The following is an 18,879-nucleotide window of genomic DNA, read 5'->3' as shown; positions in this document are numbered from 1 at the left end:
TCTCCTGCTGTATTTTGGTGTCATTAGGATTTTCCAAGCTGGAGGAGCCTGCCCCTGTCGAGGGCACGTGTATGTTGTCTGGGATGACTAACACTGGTCATGTGTACTTACATCTTCATCTTGAACATTAGGAAACTGAATACAGATCTTCAATTAACCCCCTAGTATAGTATAGAATTAATATTCATTCACCAGTCAATGGAAACAACTAGCTGTGAGCTGAGACCCTTGCCTGAATTAGTCTTGAATTAAATACAGATTGATCATTGCAAAGTGATATATTAAAAAAACCCGAACAAATTAATGCAGTCTGGATGCTCATAGGAATTACCGGTCATTATGTGGCTGATACAGCTGCCTGTGTGGTACTGTAAACTCCAGCAATCCTGTAACTAATAAGATGTTGACAAGCAGTAGTTTAGGGGGTGATGGTAATTATTTGTATTGCTGGGGTCTTCTCAGGTCTCTGAGTCTATGTTGTGTTAGTGGAAATATTTAACAACAGACAATTCGTGTCTCGGTGAGCTCATAACATAAATGTGCTCGTGGGATATTAGAAGTGGGCGCAGCAAGCGGAAGGTTCAGGACACATGATAAACACTAAAGTTTATCAGTAGGTTGATGTGGTTTGAGCAAGAAAGTAGAAGACACGGCACATGAGCTGCTTCCCTCAAGTGGCTTTACTAATGACATAGGAAAAATGCCTTTCCATGATTCTCTGTGGCATTGAGAGACATCTAAAGCATACTGAATACTTGCCATGTCTGCAGATGCTGCTATTATCAAATGCTTCCTGTGGCTGAATAGAGAAGGAAAAGTCTTTGACTGTAGGTGGGAGCTGAAAACGTGAAGAATGTTTTAGTCTGTTCAAAGTTTGGGGACCTTTCTAATTATTTACATGCTTATGTAAATGCTACATTTAATAACAACTAACTGGAAGCCTTTTGAACTGTGTATTAGATTGATTTTCTTGTAGGACAGTGAATTTAAATAACTTGTTATTGTAACGTCTGATCTGTTGGATACTGTTGTTGGGGAGCAGAGGTGGGAGAGAATGGAACAGGACACAAGCTGTAAATACACCCTGGGTAATATTAGAGAGAAAGTACTAGTTTTCCTGCTAAAGTCAGTTGCAGGGTAGGGGGGAGAGGCAGTGTGTGTGTTTGTATGTATGTATGAGTGTGTCTGTATGATTGCCCTCTAATGGATAAACTCTGAATGGCTCAGCTTGTATGGATTTCTATAGCAAAACATTGCCTTCAGCGTGACTGGCATTTCCCCTTTTAGAAGAATCTTGTAACGTTTATTCATAAGTCTGATACATCTTTTGTAAGGAACATTCCTTTAGCTTGTAAAATTAATTTAAAATTTAGTAGAAAGTCCCGCAGTTTAGAGAAACATCTCTTTATTCTCTGAAGGTTTTTATTTCAGCTAAATTATAACCGCTTAAAAATTGCCATTTTATTTTCCTATTTTTACCATAGTGCTAAAATAATAACTGAATATGAACAGGAAGAACCATATCTCTGTACAACAGCCTTTGGAGAGCAGTAGATGGGCAGAGTTCACTCCCCTTTATTCCATGCAGAGTGTGCTCCTGTCTCATAACACTCCTTCCAAGAGCCCCATGGAACCAGGATCCACCAGGCTCCAGAGATGTGGTTGGAAAAGGGAGTTAGCTCTTCGCCCTGTGTCTCCAGTAGACAGTCTGGCTGTAGTGAACGTTCCCTGAGGCCACTTCCACCTTACCCTGCAGAGCAGCTTCCTGGCTGCTTGCTTGTGCAGTTTGTTTCCTAGCATTAATTGGTAATGTAATTAATGTTCATTGTAATGTAATTAATGTTCATTGATCTAGATTTCAAATCTTCACGAGATACTTTGCGAAGCCAAGTATTCTAGTGATGCATGGTAGATTAGGCTTTGTTTTGCTGTTTAAGTAAAACTATCTCTGAAGGTGACTTTAGAACAACCTGGGAAGGAAGGCTGCAGATTAGTTGGAAATTGGATTTACAATTACTTGCACTGAAAGTAGACCACTTCTACATGTTCTTTATAGTAGAATCCTAGCATAGTCCTATTTTTTCCTAGCAGGACTCTCTTTTTGTTCAGTAAATACCTTTGGGAGAATTAAATTTCAGAATTGCATTTCTTCTCTCTGCAGCCATAGACATTTCCTTTAAATTTTCCAGCTTTTGCGTTTGGATAACTAAACCTTGTGTTGAATGCATAACAGAACATTTGTGTCTAACAGCTTTGTTCATCTCAAGTTGTAGATGCATGTGATTTCAGAGTAGCAGTCAGTGTGGAATAGCTAGCTTCCTCCCTTCAAGGAGGTTCGTGGTGGTAGGCAGCACGGTCATTCCGAAGAGGTTCCTGGTACATATGGGTTGCAACAAGCCAAATATTCATACTTATGAAATCATGTCAATGTAATGGAGAGACCAACCACTGATTTGACAGAGCACTGCTAAGGTGCCTCCAATTAAGGTTCAGCTGAGCCCATGGCATTTCTATTTATGATCTGATTGACAAGGGGAATCTAAGTTGGAAGAGCAGAAAGACTAGTACGTCGATCAAATTCCCTTGTAATGACTGTGTGTAATTTTCCTATGAATGACTTCTCCAAGGTATGATACCAGGTAGGCAAACAGTACTGACGCTTCTTGTCCTTCCGTAGTGCTGGGATGGTGCCCTGTGCTCTGCCTGCTCAGCTTGGCAGGCACACTTTCACAGAAGACTCTTGCAGTCACCTCAGAGCTTACTCCTGGGAGCAAAAGGAATTCTTCCTGGGTTTTTTGCTGCTACCTTTTCCATTCATAGTGAAAATAGGAAAAAATTTGTATATGTTAACAGAGAGGTGAAGGGTATTGCGGGAACATCTTCTCAGCCCAAGATGGAGAATTTATCTGCGTTTATAAATACTGGTGTTTTTCTTCTCAGCATGATGTTTCCTAGCAATATGTTTGTTGAGTTTTTTTCTTAGAAAAGTTATTTTCCACTTACAGTACATCGACAGCCATTGTTTGTATTGTTTAGCATCAGTTGAGGAATCTTTCTAAATGTTATTTTGATTTGATGACTTTGTTCGTCAGTGAATTATGAAAGCTCTGATTGTTTAGTGCACAAGGAGACTACAATACATTACTGGGTCACATGCTCACTTAATGCATGCATATTGTGATGGCAGGAGTAATAGCACCATTAAAGAACAAAAGGTAGCAACACATAGTAGCTCTGTATCTGGCCAATCCCCTCGAATTACCATAAATATTTGAGCAATCTGAATAGTTTTGGACTCTGTAGTAAAGCTTTCCTGTTCTTATCTGGCACTGAAGGAATGTGGAATAAAGTATTCATTTAACCAAGTATAAAAATATGTATGCTATGCAGTTATAATCATGTGTCATTAATCAGAAAATACTGCAGAAACTCTGACAAATTAAAAACACAAGGATGTATCTGCAAGGGCTTTTTCAGTCATTAAAAAGCTGCTTCACCTCTCAGGCAAACTATTTAATGGCAACTTCTTGCTCAGTGTACTGACATCTTCAAAGGCTCTGACATCTGTCGGCCTTTGAACTACCATTAAAAAATATTATCCCATTTCCATTCTTTTATGCCCATTTTTTTAATTATAGCCCTTCTTTCAAGTTAGGAACATGGTTGGTTTAAATGATGCTGTCCTTTCGTTTTCAGCCACCCAGCTGCGGTTTGAATAAATTGATGTAGAATCAAAGGCGGGACTTTAAAGGGAAAAGGTTTGATGGACTTGGACTCCGAACCAGATGAGGTTTTATGATGAAAAGGGTTTAATCCCAGCACAGGCATCGCTTCTATCAGTCGAGCAGTACAAAGCGATTCATATATATAGGTTCACGAGAAATGATCTATTTTTTTTTTTAAACAGCACAGATCTCTTCAGGACTTGCAAATGTGGCATTAGCTAATATTCAGAGAGCTGATTTCCTTTCATCCACCAGAAGCTTATGATTATAGTACAGTTCTCGAATTGGAAATGAGAGCTGCAACACAGATTTAAAGCTATGCTGTCTGATTTGTATTCAATATACATGTCACTGCAGGACAAGCTAGTCTAGGCCGAGCTGGTTCGATAAAGGGAAAAAACAGTTTCAGCATCTGAAATCCGGGGGGGAGATACCAATTAATTCTTACCTGCTCTACCTGAGTATTGTGTCGGATACTTAGTAGATTACTATAGTTTCTAAAGCTGTGCAAACAAACCCTTGTGATAACATTTCTTTGGCGTCTTTTGCATCAGAAGCCGAGAGAAAATCTGCAGCATTAATCAGTAATGGCTTCTAATGTAGTCATTTGTATGAAGAGAATGTTTGTGTTTCTGTGCATGAGTTTCAAGGAGGTTTAGCAGAGACAGCCCTGCTGTTCCTTTACAGCAACAGCCTTCGTTAATGTGGCAATTAGACCTGCATATGGAGCAAACTGAAAACTCTGTCTCAACAAATGCATCAGATGCCGTTTGTCATAAATCCCACCCCATGGTATAAGCTCTCGAATAGTTCCCTGATCTTTGTGAGTCACGTTAGGAGAAATGCAGTGCGTAGTCATGAATTCTTACTTTTACATACTCAGATTGTTTCCTTCGAAACAGTAATGCTTTCCAGAAAAGTAAAAGCAGTAGATTTCAAAAATCTGCAGATTATGCCTTCTTAAAAGGTTGTTCTTCGCTGTGGTACAGAAAGGAGACTGCTCCCTTTGGTGCTTTGCCTCCAGCCAACAGTTTTTCCTTCAATCCCTCCCCACAATTGTTGTTCCCTGCCAGATTATTCAGTTTAGGAGTAATACGTTGTTCTTGATCTCTTAATGCAATTTTTAAGGCTATTTTGCAGATTTTTTTTGGTTTTTTTTGAGGGGGGTGTGTGTAGTAAATATAAACATGGACCTGTATAAATGTATATATTCAATGGGTTGTTTTAATACTATTGTTTCATCAAATTTACATGTTTATTATGTGTTTAGATTTTTACATTTACAATTTGTATTCATATTTATTCAAAGCACAGTAGATCCAAAACAGTTGCATAAATAAATCGGAAAAAAATCGTGCCCCAGGTTGCAGTGGCCTATTTGGCATTCAGGAAATGAAAGTGGCATCAACTGAATTCAAGGACAAACTGAGGATGAAAAGGACAGAGATCAATGTAAAGGTGCCAGAGGAAGATACTCTCGATTCCAAGAAAAGAAATGTTATGCACACGGTTTTCATTTATTTTGTACAGATCATCCTGTGATTGATCTTGTCTTTCTGAACTGGTATCTGTGGAGCATGGTGCTTCCAAAAGATCTCTGAACTCCAAGGAGCCACTGTCAAGACGATGGGAATAGTGCAACCAGTGCTTGAGGATAAAGGTGCTGAGAGGGAGGCTAGAAATTGTCAGCTCTGTGTGTGTGACAATATGTATCATCATCTGATGCCTTTGACTCAAACCTAACAGCTAGGTAGAAGTAAAGACTTCCTTCTCTGGGATTTTTATCCTCTGATGGAGTGACGTTTATCTGTTTGATATAAGGATCAGCACTAAAGCTAGTAAACTAGAATGTATTTCTTCCAATTAGGAGTAGATTTCAAAAAGGAGAAAGTCAAATGTTGCACGTGTGTGTGTAATTCTGCATCTTATTTGTGTAAGCAGCTAAGGAACAGATAAGAGTTTGCCACAACTTATTGATTACAGAAATACTGCAACCATTGTTACTGTCTTGCAGAAATGAGGGTTCTTTTGAAAGTTAGAAGCTGATTATTTCTTAAAAAAATCTATACCTGCTAAGTGACAGTTTTTATTTCTGAAACTGCTTGATTTTCAGAATTTCTGCCCACACATTGCCATTCATGAGACTGAGAATGAGGACTTCATGCTTGGTTAAAGACTGTCATCTTCAATATAGCAGCATGACATCAGTAATGAGAGAGTTTCCTGGTGTATTAGGTTCTTTAGTAGAGCAGAATAGTACACACAGGCTGGTGCATTTAAGTCATCTTCAGTCATCGGCCCAGAAAATAACAGTGTTAGGTTCCTTGTCTTCCTGTGGTTATGCTGGAGTTTCACAAAAATGCGTCTTTCTCACCTTGACTAACAGTCAGGGCAGAGCTTGGACAGCAGCATGGACTTCAACTCTTCCTCCAACCCCTCAACTGCCTGTTGAGGAGAGAGTCACGACAGGCAACTGAGTGGCAGTTAGTGTCCAAAGTTTGCCTTTCTACTAGTATTAACTTCAGAAGCTGAAGATAAGAGGTATCTTATGTATGAACAGCTTATTGCTTTTCCTTTGTGTCTGCATCTTGTCTGCTTCAAGTTTTGCAACTGATGCTATTTCTGTTAGTCACCATAAAACCCTTATGGGATGTATAGGGTAAAACTTCTGCAATATTCAAATGATGTATGTGTTAAGAGCAGTGATTTAAACGAATACATTCAAAAGAGAAGTGTGTGGTACTTTTCTGGTTGCATTTTTTTAGGGGGTGGGTTTGTTACTTACAGGGAAATCTTTTTATTAATTGACAGAGCAAAGGCATTCCTCACAGACAATACAGCCTACACCTCTTCTATGAACCGGTTAGGAACTATAATATGTTTAATTTTGCTGCCTCATAGAAATGAATGTCTCTAGTAATCCTTAATTCTGTAACACATCATGTCTGCATTTAAACCAGAATTACATGTTGCTAACGCTTTTGAATTTAATACGTGGAAAATTTAAATGCAAATGTTTTTTAAAAGCTTTGACTTAGCGGATGCTGGACGCTCAGATTGATGGGTAGTTCTTCACAGTCCTCTGCAGACATCTTTAGCCCCATTTCTCTGTTCCATTGCAGGGAAGTCCTGTTCTTCCGTAAATATCAGTATCTTTTCTTCACTTTCAGAACAAGGTTTGCCCCAGTGTGAAAGGAATATTTTCCTTTCACATCCTGAAACACAGAAAATAAAGCTGTGCATTTTTTCAGAAAGGAAAACAGGGAAGACTGAACTTGTGTTTAGTTTAGTGTAATTTTCATTAATCACTGTTTAGGGCTGGGTTGTTATGGTTCCTGTGATACAGCAGACATGGTATTAGATACAGATTTTTTAATTACTATTTTTTTTTAGCCATTCTATATTTTATCTGTATTCTGCTTTCACAGCACATTTTAGGAGATCATTGCATTAAGCAGGTATTTATGACTGACTTTTTTTTTTTATTTTTGCATCTCCATCATATTTAATTTAGATTAATGCAGTTATGTAGATTCCTAGGTGCCCAGTTGAATGTCTCCATTAAATTTCATAGTAGCAAGACACAAAGAAATGGATCTTCCAGCTGATCCTTTCCAAGTAGTAGTCTTATTTCAATCTTTTTGTTTGTACAAAGAGAAATACAGATGCAAATGTTTCTTTCATCAGATAAAAAGAAAGGAGAAAGAAGGCTGGATGTTTTAATTTGTAACTCACTGATCTATTTCAAAGCTAATAGAGTAAATCAGGTGATAAGGAACTGTTCTGGATCTGTCTTCCAGGCAAGGGGGCCAAGTCTTTTCCAGGTCTTAGTACTGTTAAATGGGAGATTTATTTACGTTTGTCTCAATTTCAACTTGGTAAGTAATCCTTCCTCTCACCAGCACACTGTACTGTTCAGTTACACATATAGGCTTGAGGTTCTTCCATTTGACTAAAAAGTATTTTATTAGGAAGGCAGGGACAATAACCAACCTAGATGAGGTTCTGCTTTCTAGCTGCTTACTAAATTAGAATCAAATGGACTTATGTAAATTAAGAAATCAAAATAAGCTCCGTTAATTTTAAGCTCTTTGTGGAGCTGTTCAAATGGATGTCTGATTTTCTTTCTTCCCCTCCCCTTCTTTTAATAAAAGCCCAGTAGTTAAGTGCCTTTTACATTAACTGGGATTTAGGCAGCTAACTGGCTTCTTTAACACTCCTGATCTATTTCACTGCACTCCTTTTGGAAAAAGAGATGAAAATTTGTGTTTTGCTTAATACCATGTCACAGCAGATCTGGGGAATTTGTTACCCCTTTCTCGCATGTAGTCACAGATGTAGAAACAAGAATGTTATTGATATTTTCAGTGTAACTTTTTCTACTGGGATTTTGATACCTGTCTTGTGTATTTCTTTTCAGCATTCAGAATTATACAGCAAAGTTACTGAACAGTTTGGGGTTTAGATTACCTGTGGAAATGTCACCTAAGCTTTTTTTTCCTCTATAGGAAAGACATGGATAAACTCTTTTCATTAATTTTACCAACAATGGAGTTACACGGAAGGTAACTTTCCTTTATTGCTCCTCTTGAGTCAACACTTGCATCGTGTTTCAGGAGGATGTCTAAGCTGTAGAACAAGAGTAGACAAGACACAGCAAGTGTATTACTAAGAAGTAAGGTTCAAAGGGTGCTGGACTTTTTTGAGCGCTGTGTTAAGTGCAGAGGAAAAAATGAAGTTGACCATGGTTTGAACGTGAAGAGGAGAGTGATATTTAGCCTCCAGCAGCACTGTGCAGGTGGGGTGGTGTTAAACCTGATCCTACCCCGACTAACACCCCAGTAGATAGAAAATAAGCAGGGTTAGCAGGAATGTGCTTTTATTAGTCATAAGCGTTAGAGACATTTTTCAGAGGAGTCACAGTTCTGAAACAGTCCAAGTAAAGAATCTTACAAAGGAGGTTTGACATTTAAAAGCAGCTTAATGCTGTTAAAATTAATAGAATAAATATGTAAGTTAGCAGCTCAACACCTCGCTTTACAAGTCCTGGTGGGTATTTTCAAGAGAGATGTCAGAGGTATATTCACAAAGGTGAGAAAAGCTGGGATTGTGCTGAGATGGAGTTGATGTACCTTTGCATGAGCCCCGTAACAGGGGGATTCAGATTTTACACTGCTGAATAGCAAAGATTTTACTGTTGGTTCTATGGTTGTCATCTGCACTGCTTCTGCATAAGTTATTTTTGACACAACATTCATCTATGTGAGTTTGGAGAACTGCCACTCTTCATATGCTGTGCAGGTTACTGAGCCCAGCTTTGCTTTGTGCAACAGTTTTTGTACAAGAGAATGCCTACATTTGATATTATACAGCCCAATTTATAAAATGTGAATATTTGATTCATAAATCCCATCACTGAAATGTAGTCATAGATAGGATAAGGATGTCTTCTAGTCTGCAAGTTGGGCAACAGCCCTAATGTTATGGAAAGATTTTTTTCCCTCAAGAATGAGAACAGTTAAGTATCCATTTCATTATATATTTATGTAGTATTTTGTGCATCTTTGAGTACAGACGTTTTAGCTTTCCTAATGCTTTAGGATTTACAGGGGGTACTAGGCTAGGTGATCAGGACTCCTGTGTTGGTACTAACAGAGTTCTTGCACTTCCATGATTTCCACTGTAAGAGCTTCTTGCACAGCCCCATGCTTTTTGGAACATTCACTCAATGCTCTTAAGAGGTGAGCCCAACCTGTTGGTCATTGAACTGTTGTTACTTTTCACTTCGTTTCACACCATTTCATTTATCTGCTCCCTTAATTACCATATTTATGGGCCTATGTTTACTTACCCAAAAGGCATTTAAACTTGCCAGTGTAATAGATTATGCTGTGAAAGCTAAATAGCTGTTTATTACTTATCCCTGTTAATTTTTGCTTTGCCACATCATTACCCATGTGATAATGTGTATGACCATTGTGGAAGTTGTTTTCTTTGCAAATCAAATCTATCTTTTTAAGGATTCATAATACTGTCAAATTGGTGATTTTACTAGTCACGAGAAAAATTGGATAATAAATTCTTAAGATATTTTAATTGAAATTGCTATAGTGTAGAAAATGCTTTCATTATAGCTGGTTAAAATGGAGACTATTGAGTTAATTACAAAGCTTTATTTGGAAGATAACAGTAAAAACATGAGTTACTAAATTTTAATGACTTGCTAATTAAAAATTATTTTAAAGTATCAGTTTGGGTTTGATATCTCTTCAGATTTAGATTGCAGCTTAGACAAAAAGATTGCTTTTTTCAGCACTTCTCTGTGCCCTTTGTATCACTGTGGTATCACAAAGGAGCCACAAATGTAGCTGCTGCCTGGCTGAACTGGCCAGTTGAAATTCAGCTGGCATGGAGCAAAGAGACGATCATGTCTGGCTCAGTGGGATGCTTTGTGAACAGATCAGTGAGCCCTTGGGTCTGTGCCTGGCCCTTAGATACTGCACTTGGTTGCCCAACATTTTTATCTGTTAAGGGTAGAAACCATGGGGCTGGTTCCCTAAAACCAGACTGAGATCAAGTCTAAGACCAATTGTCGTGACTTGCTGGAACTGCAATATTTAGGCTCATTATTATAAACGAATTTTGTTTTAAACACAGACCAACTTTACACATCTTTGAAGTTTCTACAGCTATCCTTTTTTCTAAGCTTAAAGCTGCAAACAAGTAATATTTGTTTACTTTTTAGCCTTCTTTTATGTTAAATGTATTGCTTATTTTTGTGATGGTAGAGATATTTGTCTTATCTGTCTCTCAGCACTTTATAAAGCTTTGTTTATTAATAAGAAAGCTCAAGTAGTTCAGATTCCCACTTTCAACAGATAATCTCTTCTAAGCTATTTTACACTAAATATGTCACTGGTTGCTGTGTGATGGGCTGGGATACTTCATCCACTTCTTCTGGGACATTGATCGTGGGTAAAAAGAGAGTCACTGTCACCACTGAATCACTGGGTGTTTCTGCTTTGTTCCTTACCTTTCTTTTACTACTTCATCATCAAAGTGAGATTTGTTATTACTACAGACTTCCTTTCCCTTGACTGACCTGCTGTCCTTTCAAAAATAATCCCCCATCCAATAACAAATGTTGTGTGCCTCATCCGACTCTGTCGCATCGTGCCAGCAGAACAAGACCCAGAGAAACAAATCTCCCTTTCAGAAGGGTTCAGCCGATGGTTTCACAGAACACGCTGTTCAAATGCATGCACGGGTTTTAATGTTCTTCTAGGTGAGACTATTTTGAGAAGGTACTGGCACACACAGAGGCAGAAGCTGCACACACGTGGTCCAAACAGGGCTGTTCCTTATGGGCTAATATTTTAGGTTATTATCCTAGAAGGGATCACTGTGATCATGTAACCTGACAGGTCATGTTTGAGCTGAGTCCATGGAACTGCTCAGAAGGGGTTTTTGTGGGGGGAGTGGGGCGTTGTGTTTTTTTAAAAATGTTAAATGCAAGGAAAATGAAACACAGCAAAATGAACGCTATGCAGTCATCTGCAGCTGAAGCCAAGTTAACCCAATGCAGAAAACTTCTGAAACTCAGCTTGAAGAGTGGTTGTGATCCACTTCAGAAATGCAGTGGTCTTTAAAAGGGATACTTCTTTTGCAGCACACTCAGCAATGAAGAGCAACAAAGGGTTATTGCAACTTCTGCTGGGAGATGTTGGTCACTTACTGTAAAAACTGCTGAAGCAACACCTAAATGACTCTAGGTCTGAGCCACAGGGAGTAAATTAAGAATGGATTTGATCATAACTCTGCATTGCCTTGTTTTTGCGAATTTAAAACGCCCCCAACACTATTTCAAGCTAAATCTGATGATGGGTTGGATGTGGTTTGATGTGTAACACGTTGAGAGGGAGACAGTGAAGTCCGTGTATTACATCACTGTGAGTGTAAAAGATGTGGTCACACTCCAGCCTCTTCCTTAGAAACTAATCCAAATGAATCAGGGGTTGAAGCAGGAGCTCTTGAAAAATAAAGGCAAATTTTTTGTTTTAATTAGACTGTAGTCATTCGGTCCATTTCTCATCTCTGTTCCATGTAACTGTTGCAGAGTTTCAGACACCAGCAACAGATTTTAATTTACACTTTTTGCCAGTTTTATATTTTCTTATGCAATTTACTTTGCAAAATTAAGAGCACATGTTTTCCTTCCAAATAACATCCAGAACATTTATTGGCATTTTAAATAGGCCAAAGTGAGTGAGCAACCTTCTTTTTTTCTTTCAAGTCTATTTTTTCCCTACAGGCAAATTGCTGTGGGCTTATGACCCACCCTTTTTATGACACTATTTCAGCACAGATATTCTTAGTTAGAATTCTAAGTTATTCCTTTGAAACAGAAATAGAAAGCACCATCTCAGCTAGCAGTTTCTTCAGCTACAGGATTGTCACACGTGCATACACATACATACAAGGTTGCCATATAAATTCATATGAAATCTCCACCCTGTCACACAGTTTACTTTACATATTTGCATTTTTGTTCCATTTGGGATACTCTGTAAGCTCATGGTTTCTTTCTGTTTGTTTTTCTTTATGTGGATTAATAGTCATTTTACAAAATGCTTTCTTGTTTGGCACATGCTTCTATGGCAGAGCCATCCTGTGGAGTCACTATGAACTTCTACGTTCTTCCACAAAAGCTGTACATCTCTCTTATTCCTCTTACTTATCCCCATTCAACTGAAATAAAAACTATAACATTGTGATCCAAAAAAAAGGCAGCAAGTAGCAGCAAAATTTTGGATGTACTATATACTGTCAAGTCTTTAATTCTTATTTTTAAGCCTTATGTTTAGCACAAGAATAATTAGCTGTGTCAAATGTTTAAGATGAGTATTTCTCTCAGCAGCTTTTGTACCCAAAGTGTTGTTTGGACCATGCATGCAATTCGGTAGGTAAGATTCACAAACAGATTTTAGCAGCTGTATTTCCTTTAACTGAGCATCTAGGAAAAGAATTTAAGAAACCAATGCTGAGTAAAGAGGATTCAGTTTTACAAACATGCCAAGGAAGCGTCCTGCCTTCAGATCTTGGGCACGAGAAGTGAGATTTTGTAATTACATCATTTATTTTTCCGCAGAATTGTGTAGCAAAGGCAGTTTCTCTTAAGTTTTGTATTTCATGTGTTTTTCACAACTGAGAATTACGTCATCTTGGTTTGTTATTTTTGGGGTTTTTTCCCTAGTAGTACTAATTTGCCTGCATTTAAGTCTTATAATAGTTTATTAAACATGGCATGTAGGATAGCAGAATATTAGTGATGGGAAGTTTGGGATTCATTTCCTTTAGCAGTTAGAATATAAACGTGTCACACAAGGTTGTCTTATGCAGCAAGTTGTTTGGTTGTAAGCTGCTTCTGCTGGTGACTTTTTTTAATGGAGAAAAATAATCTGGCTGTGAGAACTTGACTTATTTTAAAGTAATTGACAAGAACTATGTCTGTGATCCCCAACGTAAGCTTTTTCCAGTCACTTTGGGGAGATTAGATGTCTTTTAACATCATCTTACTAGCAGTGAAGTTGCTCCAAAAGGGCTTCTTTAATCACATTAGTTTTGCTGCCATCACCTCATCTTTCTTATTTCCTAATAGAACCAAATCTCGTTTTGCCATCTATTAGGTCTAACATTAATGCTCCTTTGCATATTAATTACTGTTACTTTACCTATAACATATAGCCCACTATCTTTTGGCTCCCCAGTTTTGGATTGGAAGGCTTGGAGCTGTTACTATTTCTGTGTGGCTGTTGAATACACTGTATTGTGCTATTTGATTTTTCTAATGGCTTTGTATAAGAATTATCGAATATAGAATGAAGAAAAGCAGAAAGATGTGACAGTTGAGTCAAGAATTCATCCAGTCTCTATTTTGGCTTGTAATATGATTCATGAATTAAGTTTTTCCTGTATTAAAAGAAGTTAGTCTTGACTCCTTATCCTAAATATTTCATCAACCTTTCTAGGAAACTTCTCAGCAACGTAATATCTTCGTTTCACTTAAATGGGGGGAAAATAATGTGTAAGGAAGTTTTCTGTTTTAAAAAAGAAGGAAGGAAGGAAAAAAAAAAAAGGAGGGATGAGCTCTCAAAAAGAGCACTCAGATTAAAACATAATTGTTACTATTCCAGGTGGGACTTGGATCAGAACAACTATTAAAAAACCCAAGTGCTGCTGTGTGTGTCAGTTTAGAACTCGGACCATATAATTATATAGAAATTGTAGCTCTGTACCATTTCTTTTGTTGAGGAAAAGACAGGCGAACATTTTGTTATCATCTGGAGGTGAAATGATTTTTGGAAAGAATTATAAAAGTGTATTGTAGATTATAGATACTAAAATGAACTTTACATTTTAGTCTGTATAGGGATTTAAAAAATTAAACATATAGAGGAAAAGATCAAAAAAGGAAGGAAAGGATCTAGTGCAGATTACAGTATATGAAACATATGTTTGAGATAATGCCTATAAAGCTGAAGTATGTGGCCTGCGTTATACTTCTGTATTCGAACGATGTGTTCTTTCCATCTCTATGCATAAATACACAAAAATTTACCTTTGCCATAGTGGGAAATAATGCCGATGAATGATTAGGAAAGCATGAAAGCAACACTCAGTCTTGTGAAAAGTTTCTGAGAAGGTTAATAATATTTAATATGTGTTACGGCTGTGGTAGTTGAAGGACCTAACTGAAGGTTTGAGGGGAGACGACGTGTTTTTTATTACACCTTGTAGTTCAAATGGTTTGAATAAACAGGCAAACTTTCAAGCCTCACTTTTTCTCTCTCAGATCACAGCACTTACAATGATTTGTCTTGGGATGTTAATGTACAAGGCAATATATCTGATAGTCATTTGTTTCCCAACTTTGGTCAGAGATTAGTGGTTCTTTTTCAAAGATTTGTAGTAGCGTGGTTCTCGGCGACTGTGGGGTGGTGGTTTAGCTGAATACAGACAGTATATTAAGAATGTCTGAGGAAGAAAGTAGTAGTTGGCGAGAGAGATCAGGTCAGAGTTCTAGGAGCAGTAACTGGTGTTCCAGGGCAATAGGATCTTTAAATACACAGACATTTTCATCAGGAAACCATTAATAAACTTGAGCTGAGTCACCTACATCTCTTTGGTAGAACATCAATTTCTCATTTCAATTTTATCACATCCTCTGTGAAAGAATTCCAGGGAACTGCCCAGTTACTTGTGAAGCAGAAGGGGAAAAAGGTGGGGAGGAAATACTTAGTGAGTTTTCAGTGAAAATGCTCATTATCAGAAGTATATTTAAGAATGAAAACATACATGTGCTTGCAGTGTCATAGATCACAATTAGCTGTAAGGACAATGGTTTCATGTTCCAGGTATGATGCTCCCTGCAGCCCCTGCTTCTGCTGCCACTGCTGTGCTGCACAGCAGATTTTGCTCCTGAGGACTGGTAGATAATCTGTGATCACATAAAAGGGAGTTGTGGATGCTGAAGTCTGTATCTTGCGTTTTGAAGGACGTCTATCTTGTCTATACTGTTTGCAGGCTCTTAAGGGTTCTCTGTGCTGGCTCATGTCATCCTCTCTTGGCGTGCTCTAGGTTCCACAGCTGGAGAAGAACATTCTTTGATACGTCCTGGTACAAATTAGCACATTATGATGAAATGCAGTCTATAATCTGTAGCGGTGATTGATAATACACTGATATCTCATTAGAAGGTGACAGGTCATTTCTTAAGGAAAGAAAAAAAAAAAAGGAGACATGAACATTATACCTACTGACTATGTGCCACAAACTGCATTTCTTCACCTATGGGGGCAACTCCCTCCAAAAAAAAAGGTAAATCTTGCTCCATCTGTGCTTTGGGCAGGGGGGGAGCTGTATTTATCTCTGTATACTCAGAGAGGAAGAAGAAGAGTAAGGCGCGATAAGAAAAGGGATAGAGAATCATTTGAGTCTCCTGCTCCAGCTAACAGCCTGTCTGAGAAAATCAAGTGGTTTATAAGGTTTCTATTTTTACTTTGCTCTTTATTTCAGGTTATCTGTGATATGGAGAACCAAATCCACAACCTGAGGGAAGAGCTGATTCAGGTAAACGCTCAGCGGACACAGCAGCTGCTGGAGCTGAACCATCAATGGGGAGAGGAGAAGCAGGGGATGGCTCGAGACCATGAGGCAGTGGTGAAAAAGATAAAGATGGAAGCAGAAAAAAAGATATTAGACCTGAAAAATGTCCTTGCGGCAGAAACAGAGGCCTTGGACAAGGTAAGAGGTTTGCACAGGGCTGCTTCTCATGGCGTGGCAAAAGCAGAGCAGTCACCCCAAAAGCCAGATTAGCAAAGTTTCACTGAGGAAAAACATTTAGGGGTCACTCGAGTTGAAAAAACAGACACATGCTGTAGATCTGACATCGGATGCCACAATCAGGCCACGAATATGGAAAGTTTTGTGGTTCTATAATGAAAGATTTCTCTCTGAACACAAACGGCAGTGGTCGCTGCTGTGGTTATTTACCCCGAGAGCGGTGGTGGGGCAGCACCTTCCAGCCATGCTGAGCACGGGGCAGGGATGATCGTGCAGTGCTCGGGAGCTGGAGGGACTTTAAAAATCCAAATGATTTCAAAGGCAAAGCCAGCCAAGGGCTAGACTAATCACTTTTCCTCTGCTGGAATAGATGGAGTAGAAAGGGCAGCTCTATCTAACCAAGCTTTTTCTCCCTTAAAAAGAGAAAGTTCTTAAGGAGGAAAAAGTTCAGGCTAAAACTGCAAGGAAATTGGGTCTAGCTGCTAACAATGGCTGGTCTACTTTTGCCTGTGTGCATTGGCTGAGCAAGTACTGTGTGAAAGGCTTGAAAATAGAAATATAGAAATTAATGTTTGATACATCAAGGTTTCCCTCCCCTTTGTGTTCAGTGGGGTCACTGACTGCACATCGGTGCTTGCTGAGCATCCCCTTGTACCAGCGCCTTGAATTCAAGTATTTCGCCACCTTAGGGGTGATATGAGCTAAAACATGTGAGTTTCAAAAGCTAAACTAAAAAAAGCCTACTTAATATTTATGGTAGACACTGTGTATGTGTAAGCAGATAGTTGTTGAAGTATCTTTTATATGCATTAATGTAATAAATCATACATTTCATTGCAAAGTGATGTACAGTGGCACAAATTAACAATCTGCATATACTGTTTGAACAGCTTTTGTGAAAGTGACATTTCATTTACCTGCGTCAGGTTCTTGGTCTGTAATTTTAAACAGCATTCGGAGGATTATGTTGGAAATCAGCCAGCCTGAAGCCATTAAAATGGCTGTGATCAACAATTCAGAATCTTTTCTGAATGTAAGGAAAGCTCTGCTTGGCATAATTATTTAAAGCCAAGGTCATAGAAAGTATTTAAACCTTTGAAATTCATCATTAAAGGATTAATTTTAACTCAGGAAGACATTGTCATTTTTGCTTAAAAATGGAATTTGAATCTCAATTCTTTTCTTTCTTTGATCTTTTTTTACATGTGTGGTATAGCAAAAGAAAAGTTAACTTCTTTACATCCTCAAATTAAAGTTACAAATAATCCTTCATAAGGCAATATCTTTAATAGTCTTGAATTGTCATTTCTGTCAGCAATACTATTTTTTAATTTGTTGGATTTTTTCTATTTTTAAAAAAAATTGTTAATTTTAAGCTGTATTAACTGCTATTGATTTTTTTTTTCTTATTTAACCTACTTCCCTATTTTTGCATCAAATCAGAAGAGCACATGTTGAATAAAAGATAGGAGGGGAAGAAAGAAAAGTATCTTTGTTAGAAACTCTTTCACAGACGTATGAAAATATCTTGTGTTGCCTTCAAATCTCCCTTTACCATTCTGCTTCCAAATGTAGAGGTGTGGAAATCAGCCGTGAAGTCCAAAAGTCAAAGCACTTAGAGGGCAAACTCCATTGAAACTCAGAAGTTACAGTTTCAGCTAACTTAGTTCAAATCTTGATCCTAATAAAGTCCACAAAACTTCGATGAAGGAGAGTTTATCCAAAGGGGAAAGAAAAAGTGCATCTTAATTGCAGCATGACTCTTGAAACTTTGTTACCTTGAAGTTTAGGACAATAGGGGAGAAAAAAAAATTGTCCTCTGATTTTACTTTTTTCTGCCAATTCTGTAATGATTGCTTAAAAATCCAAGGGGAAGCTGAAGTTTACCATTTAGGCTTGGAACATGCAACTGTCTGGATTTTCTGAAGATCAGTGCATTCCCAAGGGAAGGATCTCATTCCTCTCTGGGTTATTCTGTGAGAAATACTCATTTCTGTGTGGATTGCTTTGTGTAATTGTGCACTGTTGCTCAGATGAACGTGATGGAATACAAAATAAATGGCTAAAACTTAAGTGGAAAGAAAAACTGAGGTAAAAATGGGTAGAAGGAGATATAGGATTCATATTGTGTTGCCCTCCCCATAGACCTGCTGCAGTGGAGATGGAAAGGATGAGGATGGGGCAGAGACAGAGGAGCAGTTCTAATTACAAGCACACTGGATACCTAAATAGTTGTTTTTGTAGACAGCTTTTCAGTGTTCAGGGACACATAATTTATTAAGGTCTTCAATTTTCTGTGGCTTAAAAACCTCAGCTTTACAGACAGTGCATTGTTTATTATAACATTTTAGTTGATTCATTTTGTTAGTAATTACAGCATACAATGCCAGAAAGTTGCTCAATAGACGTAGTACGATATTGTTTTTGAACCTGTGACTCTAAAAGCAAATAACTTTTGACAGTTATTGCATTTCCCAGTCAGTAGGGAATGATAAGTGGGAAAATATTGAACAGGTTGCCAAATGGCACTGTTTAACCTGCACTATAGCAAAAGTAAACATGACATCTGTTGTTGTGGAAATAATAAAGGGGAAGGCCATAATTTTCCAATTACCTTCCCTGTTGCAGGTATTATTTTCAATTAAGCAGCACTTTCTTGTGCAGTAAGCTATAGCTGACCTAAATATACACATTACGAGTTGAACATGTGGACTAGGTGGGCACCTCTGCAACTTCTCCATGCTGGGTGCTGCCCCCTGAGCCACGAAAGCACTGGAGAAACTGGCAAGGGCTCTACCTGAACCCAGGTCCT

At 38.2% G+C, this 18,879-nt stretch overlaps 1 protein-coding gene across 2 annotated transcripts in view; it reads left to right on the top strand.

The window, feature by feature from the left end:
* Positions 1-18,879, top strand: part of CEP112 (centrosomal protein 112) — a 161,781-nt gene that overhangs the window by 87,969 nt on the left and 54,933 nt on the right. For both annotated transcript variants that reach the window (XM_069872763.1, XM_069872762.1), the window contains one exon: positions 15,801-16,028. In XM_069872763.1, coding sequence (XP_069728864.1) covers positions 15,801-16,028 — 228 coding nt within the window. The remainder of the gene's footprint in view (positions 1-15,800; positions 16,029-18,879) is intronic.

The sequence above is a fragment of the Phaenicophaeus curvirostris genome, chromosome 19 (assembly GCF_032191515.1).
Source record: "Phaenicophaeus curvirostris isolate KB17595 chromosome 19, BPBGC_Pcur_1.0, whole genome shotgun sequence".
Lineage (NCBI taxonomy): Eukaryota > Metazoa > Chordata > Aves > Cuculiformes > Cuculidae > Phaenicophaeus > Phaenicophaeus curvirostris.
The sequence above is the reverse complement of the archived record's forward strand: the minus strand, read 5'-3'. Positions and strand labels throughout refer to the sequence as shown.